The 13,000-nt window shown below is 35.2% G+C and overlaps 1 protein-coding gene across 1 annotated transcript in view; it reads left to right on the top strand.

Annotated features, from left to right (window-relative positions):
- The window catches only part of LOC310904279 (uncharacterized protein), a 231,542-nt gene that overhangs the window by 194,303 nt on the left and 24,239 nt on the right, over window positions 1-13,000 (top strand). The window contains exon 8 of the mRNA XM_083848762.1: window positions 663-708. Coding sequence (XP_083704888.1) covers window positions 663-708 — 46 coding nt within the window. The remainder of the gene's footprint in view (window positions 1-662; window positions 709-13,000) is intronic.

Here is a 13,000-nt window from a genome sequence, read left to right as displayed (position 1 = left end):
TTCTGCATTAACAGATAATAGAGACATCACATCACTGACATCTATTTTTCTGTATAATGAAAATCCAACTGTGCAGTTTCAGAATTGTGAAAGCTGGCCTAATGGACATCATTTAATTAAATGGGCCCTGCAACTCTGTCAGTGATCGGTATGCTGCAGGCCCTTGCAATTTGCAAATCTGCAGAGGAACAGAATAAGATATAGAATTATTATTTTATTTTATCTTTTTCCTACAAAAGCTTGGGGTTTGTAAATCCATCAGAAGTTCCCTTGCAGAATATGGGGCTGTCAGTTCTAGTCCTCTCCACTGGAGGACAGTCTGCCATAACTTCTTGCTCCCCGGACTGGCGGTGGTGCTGCGCTGGAAGGAATCTGCCATAATGTTCCCCCAAGGGAGGGAAAGACAGGGTTACTGTTCCCAAAACAATGTGCTGAAGTTTGGGCCAGAGGCATTATAGGCATTTCTGGGGTTTTCCACACAGGCAAAGCGAATGTCTTCTCCAGCCTTATTGCTTTTCCATGGAGATGGAAAATATCAGTAAAAATACAAAGTCCAGGAAAGCAAAATGTCTCTGTAGAATTTGGGCAGATTTATTCAGAGACTTTCCAGGGTTTTATCATCCAGTAGAGTACTCATTTGTAAAAATTCTCCTTTTTGCTAGGACTACAAGGAAGCCTGAAGGAACTGTGAAGGAACTGAAGGCAGAGGTATGGCTAACTACATTGTATAAAATCTTCTGTACCTTTCTCAGTGTTCCAATTCAACACCAACCCATAAAAAAGACATTATCTGGCTTTATAAGTTCAGGTAGATTCAGGATATCACAACTTAGTGCCTTGTGGTGCTTGCCTTGCTTCAGTTGTCAGCTGTACCATAATTCTCCGTACAAAATTCAGTCAGTCACCATCCCAGTCCTGCAGTACTGGACAGAATCTTCCTCTTCACAACATACTCAACAGTCTGGGGAGACTATTTTTTTCTAATTCTCTTTATATTTTTATTTTTCATTTTTTGGTCTTGTATGTGGAAAATAACATTCATTGTGCCTGGCTGTATCTGCAAGCACTTCATCCTTATCAAGCAACTTGCCTTATCCTGGTATTTACTCAGCTTCTGAAGTCGTTTATTTTCCTGCAGAGTACGGGCATGCAAAAGATTGAAAACTCATGCTCTTAACTCAGAATCCACCTTAGGGGCGTGCTCAACATTGCATCCTGAATGGTGGTGTAATGGTTGAATTATTTGGATTTTAGAGATCAGAACAGTTGAGTTCAAATCTTAATGCAGATTTCCTCTTTGACCTTGAATAAATTGCATGTAATCTCAGGCCCCATTTCCTTGCCTGCAAGATGGAGGTAACTACTGCTGTTCTGCTTAATAGACAAAAATTATAAAGACTGTGAGGTATTTCTGTAATGAAAACCATGAGTATACATATTCTCACATCTATTCACAGCCTAATGAACAAGAGGATGCTGATGGACTATACTGTTTCTGCTCTCTGTGCTAGGCAAACATGGGTTTAGAAGCAACATAGCAGATCTGTCTGTGTAATTATCCTTCCAAGTGTCTCAGAAACATATTCACTCTTTTTAATACTATGAGAGGTAAAGATAAAATCTTAGTGCTCCTTATGCAGTCTAGGCAAGTTTTTTTTAATAGCTTTCATGTAAGAAGCATTTGTCAAAGCTGGCCTAAAAATGAATTATTAGGCAAATGCATGATAAGCAAGGGGGAGAGGTCCTACAAATGAGACTTGAGGAACTGAAGTTCACATTTGGTAATATAAGGTAAATGCTTGAGTGGTTTCATTTTATCCTACTTCTACAAACAGGGATTTATTGTTCTTTCATTGCTTCTTCTTGTCAATGACGAGTAAAGAATTGAGAGATTAAAATTTATCTTAAGAGCCTCAATCCAGTATAAAATTGCACTTCAAGGTAGAGGGAGAGCACTAAATTCGTTTCAATCAGACTTTTTTTGTTTGTTTGTTTGTTTGTTTTATTCTAGCATTATTCTGTATTACATGCTCAGAAATTGTATGTTTAGGGTGGGGAAAAGCAAACCTAAATTGAAAATTGATTAATCCTTTAAAGGGAAAAAAAAATTAAAAAATAAAATAGTTTTCCAGCAGTTGAAAGGATGACATTTTCTGCTTTGGATTTATCCTTAATATGGTCAGATTTTATAATGCATACTCTCTTGACAGCGTGTTCTTGAGGTTCTCCAAAACTGCTGTAGTTTACAAACACTATTTTTCAGTACACCCCAGCTTCACAAAATACACTTAGCTGAGTACAGTTTGGCTTGGGCACTAGCTGTAAAATACTCATTTCTTCTCTCATCTCAGAGCAGCTTGGCTCTATCAGCTGGCTTGTTGGCTGTTTCCTAACCCTGTGACTTGAGGGAAAAATTTTGGGAATGTCGCAAAGCTTCTGTTTACTGAACTTAGAGTTTTATAAGACTCGAGTTTCTTCCTGCACTATTACTATGTAAACATATAACGTTAGAAGAACATGAAAAGCATCTATGGTCCTTGCTGTCCTACAGCTGCATTAGCAATCAGTACAGTCCATCCCTAACACTTTCAGGGAACATGTCAGGTATTTCTCAAAAGGGAATATGTTATTTTATTCCAGCATTTTCACGTGTTGTTAGGTATGTAGGGGGAGGAGTTTTTCTGAACTACTGAACTTAACCACAAATAAATAAATAAATAAAATCTGTAAAAATATGATTGAAATATCAACATGGAATTTCTTTTCCAGATTATATTGATCCTTCCAATGAACTTTGATCCCTTTTATTTGGCTTGTTTTTTGGCTGCATTGTAATATACAGAGGAGATTGTGATCGGGAAGTATTTGTCTTTTTGACAGTCAGTGATGCTAAAAGCCTGTGTTAATCAAAAGAGCAGTTATATCAGTTGACATCAAAGGCCAAAACCTGTTTGTTTTATTTGCATGAGCAGTCAATTTTTGAAGTTAGCATGACCATTGCTATGAAAATGCAAGCAAGTCCAGCCTGCAAGTGAAGAAATAATACCCTGACAGACATAATATTAGTAGCGCAAAATGTATTACTTCAGAAAATTTTGCTCTGTATAAATGTTAATCTTCCACACCATTACTGTAGCAATTACACCACAGTAGGACCAGGAGAAAAATGCCACAGTAGAGCTCACAACTTTTGAATCAGAAGTAATCAGTGTCTGTATTTCAGGGTAAATTCAGTCTCAAAAGACAAGGTGCTCTACATGGTTTCTTTCTGTCTCTATCCATTCAAAAATTTGTTTTTGTGTCTTTATATTGCAAGTGAATCAATTATTCATATTATATATATATACACATGTGTTTCATAACAGGAAAATTCACAGTGCTTCTTCCAACTAGTTTTCCTTTTAACTCACAGTAATCTCACAATGTTACAAATGTAAAATCCTGTTGTCAGTGAAGACAATGACAAAATCCTTTATATCCTATATCACCTTTATTTCAGGAGGAGTAGAATTGTTTTACAAAAACTGTTTAGTAGTTCTGAAAATTGCTGTCTATCTTTCTAGCTTCCAGTTTCTGTTCTCCTCAATTACACTAAGCCTCATTTATATGATTGTGCTATTTTAAGAAAATCCATAATACCAATGTGGACAAGTTTATAGATCAGTTTGATGTCTTTAACTATATTTTTGTATTTATCTTTGGAAAATACGAGTTTATCTAGTACTTCAGAGAAGCTGAATCAGTTTTACCAAAAGTCAGGCAGGTTTTACATGTTAGGCTGAAGCCTGGAAAGAAAACTGTGTTCTTTAGAGATGCCTATTAGAAAAGTATAGGTCAATGGATTGTGACCTGTGGAGCTCAATATAAAATATTCAGATGAGTAGTTACCTTGTTTATTTTGCCCATATTTTTGCTTTTTGGTACTAAAATAAAAATGTTGATATATTGGTGTATTTGCTTATACAAGCAGTCTATAAAATTAGTAGTTTTCAGTTCATTGTTGATACAGTGATGTGTGAATACACTTAATGTTCAAAACTGGTCAAAACTGTGAAAGAGAGTCCTTAAAAAAAGTTAAATACTAAATCTGTATTCCAGTTAGACAGCTGTGCAAACTAAGGTTTTCTGAACTTCTTTTATTGTCACCCAAAATATTTGTATAACTGTTCACAAGAAAACTTGGCAGAGTTGTTAGGCCTGTGTCTGATTCTTTCCATTCCCAGCACAAGCATGGAGAATGCATTTCCAGATGTAGAGTGCATGCACAGAAATAACATGCTGATTAATTATGATAATTTCCAACTTGTATCAAAGTATTTATGTGAATCACCATAGGAGAATGCAACTGACATATCAGATAAAATGGAATAAGAAAAAAAAGAGAGAGCTGTAATCTAGAAGTTGGAAAGCTGATACAGCTTCCAGATGAAAGAATATATTACATTCTACATAAAGATTACTGAATAAAATAGGCACTAATTAGATTATTTATGCGCTGTTTATTACGTCCGACTCAAATGAGTTGGAGTTCTGCAATGATCTTCTCACCTTGCTTGTGATATTGGCATCAATACGTACCATGCTGTGTGAAATAGCATATGCATTTGCTTTCTTAACCTGGTAAGTGGAAGTCTTGTCTGATGACATTTCATGGCATGGAGGTAGGTAGCCACATTGCTGACTTTTACTTTTTCAACCTAAGTTTTTTTCTCATAACCATTACACTTATATTTGAATTCTTTTGCTCAGCTTCCCCATATAGGAAATGTCACAATGAAAACCTCATCTTATTAAAGAGAATATTTTGTTTCATTTACAATACACCAGTTGTGACCTATACAAACACGTAAGTGTTAGGGACAAATCTTTATTTTTTAACAAAAAATACCTTGCAACAAATGCAATAGTGGGTCTCTCTTCCAAAATGAGAAACTTCATCTCTTGATCAAGGGATATATAGAATACTCTGCATCACAGAGTTCCTTGCTATTATATTTCCAAAGCATTAAAAATCCATCATTTAAATGTTGGATATTTTGTATTTTGGTACTCTTTTAAAAAACTGCCATAACTACAATAAGAAAGTGACAGGTGTGATCCTAATGACTTGTGAGGAATTTCTGGAAGGTCCTTGTAGTCTGTCAGTAACTCAGAATGAAGGGAAATGTGGTCCTCTGAGCATTTATGTTTTATTCTGCTCCAACAGGGACACTCTTCCACAATGACAGGAAAACTTCCCTAGAAATCAAAAGAGAGAGAGAGAGAGAGAAAGAAAAAGAAAACAAGAAAAGAATACATTCTATATTATGTTATATGTTAAGAGGCATATATCAACTACTTTCTAAAAGTCAGTGGATAAGCTGATGGCTTGGTCTTTTTGGGGTTGAAACTGAAGCTATGTTTTGTAACCCTGATTTGTGCCTGCTGAGAGCTTTCCTTAACCTTCTGGCCTATATTTTTATTTTGCGTTTTGGCATCTTCACACCTTTACTGATACTTTCCTATACTTTAGTGCATAAAGTTAGTGGAAAACTAAGAAGTGTTGGAAATGTGTAACCGATATTGCCAGTCTTTCTTTGGAGAACTTTACAAGTACAGCTTCTAAATCCACTGCACTATTTCTGCTGAATGTCGTATTGCCTGACTTATTCCAGATAAGTCTGTACAAGTGTGACAGATTTAGACAAATATTCTTCTCATCCAGCCCTAAAGGATGCAAGTGGCAATGATGGACCTAAAACCCACAGACACATTACCTGTGTGAATGAAAGTGACATACAAGTGTGGCTACTCAGTAGCAAGTACTGAAATGCCAAGTAACTGTAAATGCCAAACTACAGATCAGTAAAGGCAGGTCTCTCTTGAAGATCTGTGCAAGATAAACTGGTATGTGATCTGAAACATATATCATGCTTTGTAGTATTTAGTGACCCATCATAGATTGGAAAAAGTGTTTTGCATTCAATGGGGACCTCCTTACAAACACTGATTGTATTCCCTCATCTCAAAATATTTAATTACCCTTCAAGGGCTCATCTTTGACATCATCCTCACCTGCACAGCCCTGGATCCAGCAGGCATGTTTGACTGCATTGCTTCTAGTAACAGTCCTGAAGAGGAAAGCAACAAATTAGTGCACAACTATCAAAGCCAGGGAGAAATTCTATTTCCTTCCCCTTTCTCACAAAATGACTGTGAGACCTTGCCACTTGAAGCGTTCCTGTACAATGTTTAATTGTAATGTTCTCAGTCTAAATTTGAATACCCCATGAACCAATAACTGTTGCCTGACAGCAGAGTCCAGTTTCACTTTGTGCTGGGACATCTAAACTAGCTTCCATTGATAGTTATCTCAGTTCATGGTGTAACTAATAACATAATTTTTTCAGGCATAGTAAATATCTTCAGCTTGCATAGAAAAAGAGATACGTAATTACTTAAATACGTAGCATGTGTGCAGCTGCAGTACAAATCTGAGTTCAATCTTGCAAGTGTGCTTGTGCATGTTTTCACCTTCTTTTGCATGCGCGTAAATGGAAGTGCAAGGCATCATCCAAAAGTTTATATGACCTTTGTACATCTCTAAAGGGGCAAAATGACAAAACAGACTATAATTAAGTCTGCAATAAAAAAGTCTTAAGTAGGCATAAGAAGAAACCATTCTACAAAATAATCTTTATAGTTGTGTATAAAAATGAAAGGGATTATCAAATACACATAAAATACATAGAAGTCTTAATTTGAGATTATTGATTTCTTTTCTCTTTTAAAAATTCTACTTTCTCTTTTTGCCTCAGTCAACAGAATATCACCAGCGTGCTAGAGGTCAGTATCTCCTCACATAGCAAGGGTATCTACTGAGTCCTGTGCAACATCAAAGACTTGCAGCATCTGGCTTAGACTCACTATTTCCATCTCCCATATAATTGGAAGTTTTGAAAAACACATATCTTGAAAACTGTAGCCAAAAATGCACCAAATTTCTGTGAACATTACTATATCGCATCTATGAAATTCACCTAAAGCCACCGTGGATGAAGTACTTGATGCATGTATGCATTGTGCTGTTGGATTCTGATCACAAGCCAATGCAAATACTGGCTCTTTCTTTGGATTTGGATCAGGCCCTTAACATTACTTTCCATTGCCAGCAAGAAAGTGCTGGATTGCCTGAAAGTTGTGGAATCTTGCCAATTGCAGACTAATGAATGTTGCAGCTATGCTCTGTAATTAGGAAACAGAAGATTGCAATTCCATTTTCTAAAAATTCTGCCAAGGTTGTTTTTCTATTATAGTAACAGAAGGAAGGGATGGGTTGGCAAGCTTTCTTGAAAATGTATTAACACTGTTTCTGAATAATGTAAATTTGTAATAGGCTTTATGCCTATAAAAAAAATAGCCAGCAAAAGATGTCAATATAGGGTGAAACTAAATACATCGTCATGTTATCAGACAGGAAAAAGCATAACCTTCCTTGGATCTGACATTTGATATCTCTGCATTAATTATAACTTCTATAAAATAATGCTCTGGTGCAAATTCTGCAAAATCAAAAATCCTTACTTGGAATAAATATGTATCCTGGACTTAGTGCTATCTCAACATACACATCTACTGGAATAGAAAATTACATACATCACTGCTTTTAAGAAACTTTTTACTTGCTAGTTCAAGGAAAAGACAGTTTTCTGACTTGCAATCTGATTGGTTTCTTTAGCCTTTTGCAGTGTTGCCCTGTTGCATCTATTTCCTTATCAAAAAGCCCTGTGTTCTGCATGTGACAAAGACCATGTATATTAATAACTTAATTATACCTCTTCCAACCCTAATTATTTTAATTACTGCAATCATAGTAGTATAACACCTGCAATTCAGAGCAATCAACTGTTCTTGGATTACAAAAATCAAGCATTCATATGAAATATTAAGTAGTGTAAAAACTTTGTAGAGGTCTATCAATAAATCAGCTATAAGATGACCTACTCTATTGCAGCTCTTTCTGCTTTTCTTGAAAGAAATGATTTGGGAAGAATCACCAATGGGTGGGACTGCATGATGTTAGGTAAAGAATTGAATAGATCAAATATGTTTGTATATTAACTGACTAGGCATTATATAGCTATAGCTTTGCCTGAAGGATGAAAATAAAATGAATGTGGATTCAACTTATAGGCTGAATGGCAATATAAGCTTGAAGTTTAGCAATTTTCCAACCTATAATAAATCAAAGAGTGAAAATGCAAAGTAATTCTTCACAGGAGAAATACCAGAATAACTAGATTAACAGTATCTGTAAAAAAGCTAGGCATCTCCTACCTCTAAGACATTTCAGAATATAAGCTTGTCAGCTCACCAGTGGCCTTGTACTAAGAGATCTGACTGTTTAGAAGAAACTGTGTGAAATTCCATGATTCTAGGTGGGCCACAAGAATGATGAAAAAGACTAAGTGTGCCTAAAAATGAACTATTACTCCCTGACTGACTTAAAAGAACTCAATTTTCTTCTAAGTGTCTAAGTAATTGTTGAAGAATTTAAGCAAAGTTTAAAATGGGTAACTTGATTTATGTCGGGGCTTTTTTCCCATGGGTTGTATAAGATAAGAGTTTCCTAGAATAATGGAGATCAGTGTTGATTGGAATTATTTATCACCATAAACATTAAAAGAGGTCTCTATGAGGAAATCAGAATACTGAAGGCAAACGGAACCCTGGCCTTTTTAATGGTTAATCTCTAAAGGAAAGTGTCCAAACATATTATTGAGGAATTTCTCCGGTTAAATGTCTTCCTTTGTGACAGGGAACTGCAACAGCAAAGCAACTGTCAGTCTGAAAAGCAATCAGTTTCCTACAACATATGCTTCATGACATGTAGAGAGTGGTACAGAAAATAAATATCATGTAGATCTTCCTGACAGAGAGAACATGCAATAAGAAAATACATACTGGTTAAGTGGATTTATCTAAACAGTGAAGCTAAATTTTATCATATAACTCCCTTTCACACTCCTTACTCAAGTTAATTTGAATGCCTTTGGAGGCTGCTACTAAACAAAGTAAAAATAACGTTAAATAACAGAAAATAAAATAGATATTGTTTTGACATTTTTTTAAACAAAATGTTTCAAGTTTTCATTTTGCTATGACATTTGAAAAAATATATAACTAAAATCAGCATTTAAGGGACCAAAAATTTGGAAAAAAATATTTTATTTTGACAGAATGAAATATTTTGTAATCTTTAAATGTGTTTTGTTTTTCACTTTTGCATTTGGTTAGGAAACAAAACTAACATTCTTGTATGGGTATATTCAAAACAGATTTTTTTCTCTGAGGGTGTTCAGTAGCTGCACCAAATCAGAAACAACCCCAAATTAAAGATGTTTTTACAGAACACTGCTAGTTCACAGAACTTAAACTAAAATTTCCCACTAGTGTATAAATGATACTAAATCCCTATAAGACTGTAAGTAAATTTAGAGTCAGGCTATTTAACTATTAAAAGTTAATTTTTATTTCTATGCAATCATGGTAATAATCCTAACTGGTTAAGAAAATTGACATAAATAAAAGGCCATACTCCTTTCCAACTAGATGACAAATATCTGTGAGAGATGTACCATAATAAAAGAATCTATAATTCTTCCAAAGAGCACTTCCAATTTTCTCTTATGCATTTCTTTGCTGCTGGTGCCAAGTGAATGTTAAGAAATTGTGAAAGTATACAGTCAGGAAATGTGTATTTTTGCTCGAAGTTTTAAGCTGCTTGTCACAACATTACAGTTTATTATATTATCTTCTTTAGCAAAGAGTATAATAATTTTGGAGAGCAATAGGGCTAAGAAGTAGCTGTTGATTCCCTTGTGTGTTAAGTTTTCATGCCAAAGCCCCACATGGTATGAACATCATTCCTTCCAGAACTATGGCAACTTCCATGAATTGCTGTCTAGCATCTCAACTTTGTTTTCAGAAAACAAGTTTTTTTATTTTTGCAGGTACAATACATCTTATTAGGAGACTAGCTGGTTTCCAAGGAACCACTCCTACCTAAACTCTTTGAGAAGTTCTTGTCTAGAAATTTGTTTACATCAGAAACCTGATAAAGTATAGTAACCTTTTCAGTAATCTGATATTAACACACATGGCAGATTAGTGTATCAATGTAATTTCAAAGTAGGATGACAGCTGATAAATTAATTCTGCATTGAGAGGGAGGGGGGAAAAGAAAATTAAAACTGGAGCTTCTGAATATGTTATTCTGCATATAGATGAAATGCATTTCTTCCCTTTTCTCATAAGTAATATGTATGATCTCAAAGTGCATACAGATAGCAGTAACACATAGGTGAAGTACAAGATTAAATTGCTTTTCCTGAAATGTGACATGCCAGTGAAATAAAACATTTGATACAAGCAGCTTTTCAGAGGTGACATGTTGCCTTGGCTGTGGCAGACGTTAGCAGAGGAACTAGAGAACGATGTGCTTTTCACTGTGGAGAAAGACCATGCTGTTACAGAAGTCTGCAGCCTGCTCTTGTTTCTAGTCAGTTCTGCTCTCTCTCAAGCACAGGACTCTCACTAACTAAACAAAATATAATCTCCAAACAGTTTTGACTTGTGATTGTTATATATTAATCAGCTATTTAAAGAAATAGTGGGTTTTGCTGTTGTTGTTGTTGTGACGTGTATTTTAAAAGTATAGGCAAGAGAAGTGCGTGGAGTACTCAGTTCATATTCAGTCTACTATAAATCTAACTATTATCAGAATTGCAAAGATTACCAGACTATCTGTATTTTGTATCTCTAGGTTAAAGGAAGCTGTATAAATTGTTTCTTGTAAATTAGAAAATATGCAGAAGTTCTGATGTGGGAATGGCATAAATACATAAATAGTGTATTTAATAGTCCATCTGGTGTCCATGAACATGTATGATGTATACAGACTTGCTCTGTAGAACAATTTCTCTCTGTGCTAGTTTCACAAAGATATACATGCGTAACACTTCTTAGAGGTGAACTCTCCTTTGTACTTAGGGATTTTCCCTCCTCTGAATTTTGGAAAAACTTTGTGCTTAACAAGAAAGGGTTCAATAAAATAGGTATAGGTCTTGTGTTGTTATCATGTAGTATGCACATTGCATTCATATTGCATTGCTTTTTGGCTTTTTAGGCTGCTTCCATTTTGCTAGTTTTCAATATATTGGATTTGGGCATTGATAAGCTTAAAAAAAAATGCATAACAATAAATTCTAGTTGTTAGTTTTCTGCTCTCTCTTTCAGTCAGATATATTGCATCCAACTGATTGCTTATCAGTGTTTCTTAAGGGACCTGATAATACATGCTCAGTGGGCTGGGGTCTAATGTTGGTAGCCAAGAGTAAGAAGTCTTGGTACAGCTTCTCCTTCCATTTACTGAATAATGGGAAAAAAAAATCCCTCTGCCTCCAATTCCCAGCTGTAAAACGGGAAAAAATGAGGTTTATGCACTGAAAAAAAAATGCACCAAGGCACTAAAATTGAAGTATGCTGTTCCAAATCCTCTGGTCTTGGTGATTTCAGTGTGATAGTCACTATCATAGCTATACTGAAATAATCATGCTATCAATGTGCTGTAAAAGAGTGGCAATTTAAAGGGCAAATTTTGACAGAATTGTAATTAAAATTGGTATCTAAGAAATACATTCAAAGTGCCTGCAGCATAGAAGAGCAAACTACAATATTAATTAATAAATGTAACATAAGTGGAAGCAGCTTCTGAGTATCTCTAACTTACTCTCTTTCAAATTGTAGATTGTTTACTTAGCGTACTTCATTGACAGTAAAACTTTCTCTTAAATAGAAGTTTATAAAGCAAATTATCCAACTGTGAAATTGGAAGCACAACTGTTTCAGCCCATCTGAATTTTTTTTAACTATACCCCCACAGTAATCTGCACTTGCCTTTATAGTGCCTACAACTGAAAAGGATTATCTAGTCAGAATACATCAGTATATAATAAATGTGCTTCATTTCTTCCACAGTCCTTAAAGCTGACAGCCAAAATGAATGTTTGTCTCAGCACTGGCACCACTGGTACTTTTGCAGAGACTATTTCATGGTCCATTGGACCCTAAAGGACATTGGTTTTAAAGGCATATTATCAAAAGGAATGAAGCATACCATCAGAGTGCGTAGCAGCATGTATTATTAAACTTAAGGGCAATAGTGTTGCTTGGTTGATATTGTAAGACTCTCTAGTTAAAATGTATTAAATCTTATCTTTATGGTTCTTAGCATTTATAATTTGTTATGTCTAACTGGTAAATATACATTGGGAAAGGTAGATGCAGTTATCCACTAGCTTTGAAAGAAGAAGAGAAAAGTGCTTTATAAACAAAGCAATATATCATACTTTCTGTACCTATGGAAAACCTACTATTACAGCTCAGTTATGCTAAGGGGCTTCCCATACAGTGCCACATTAATTAGCTGTCAGGGTAGTACCGCTCTGAATAACATTTTGCTGATTTATGAAAAAAAGCTAGATTTCTCTAAAAATAAGCAGATTCACCGTTTGGAATAATATCATGAAGTAATCAGCTTTCTTGGAAACATCTATTGAGCTTCACAATGTAATTTTTTGGATCTCAGAGGCTGGGAGCTCATCAGAACGTTCACTGGTCAAATCACAGCTATGGTAGGATTGTGCAGGCACTGCCTAATTTGATACAGATTGTAGCAGTATTCATTGGGTTAGATGCTGCATAATCCTGACAGTTTAACTGTCAGATAAATTGCTGCAGTTATAGCACATGAGCAAGCCCATAAGCTGATCATATTAATGTTACGAAAATATGACACCAAAAACTAATAATGTTCTTTGAGGCATCTGGACAGAGGCAAAATCTAATCTTGTCTAAAAGATCTCCATTAGCAGTAATCATTCTGTAATATGATCAACATATTCTTGTCAAAGCAGATAGTGCTTTGCAGTATTAGTAAAACTGATTAAACATGGCATGT

The sequence above is a fragment of the Anser anser genome (genome assembly GCF_964211835.1).
Source record: "Anser anser genome assembly, chromosome: 9".
In the NCBI taxonomy this organism is placed as follows: Eukaryota; Metazoa; Chordata; class Aves; order Anseriformes; family Anatidae; genus Anser; species Anser anser.
This window is presented reverse-complemented; position numbering and strand designations above follow the sequence as displayed.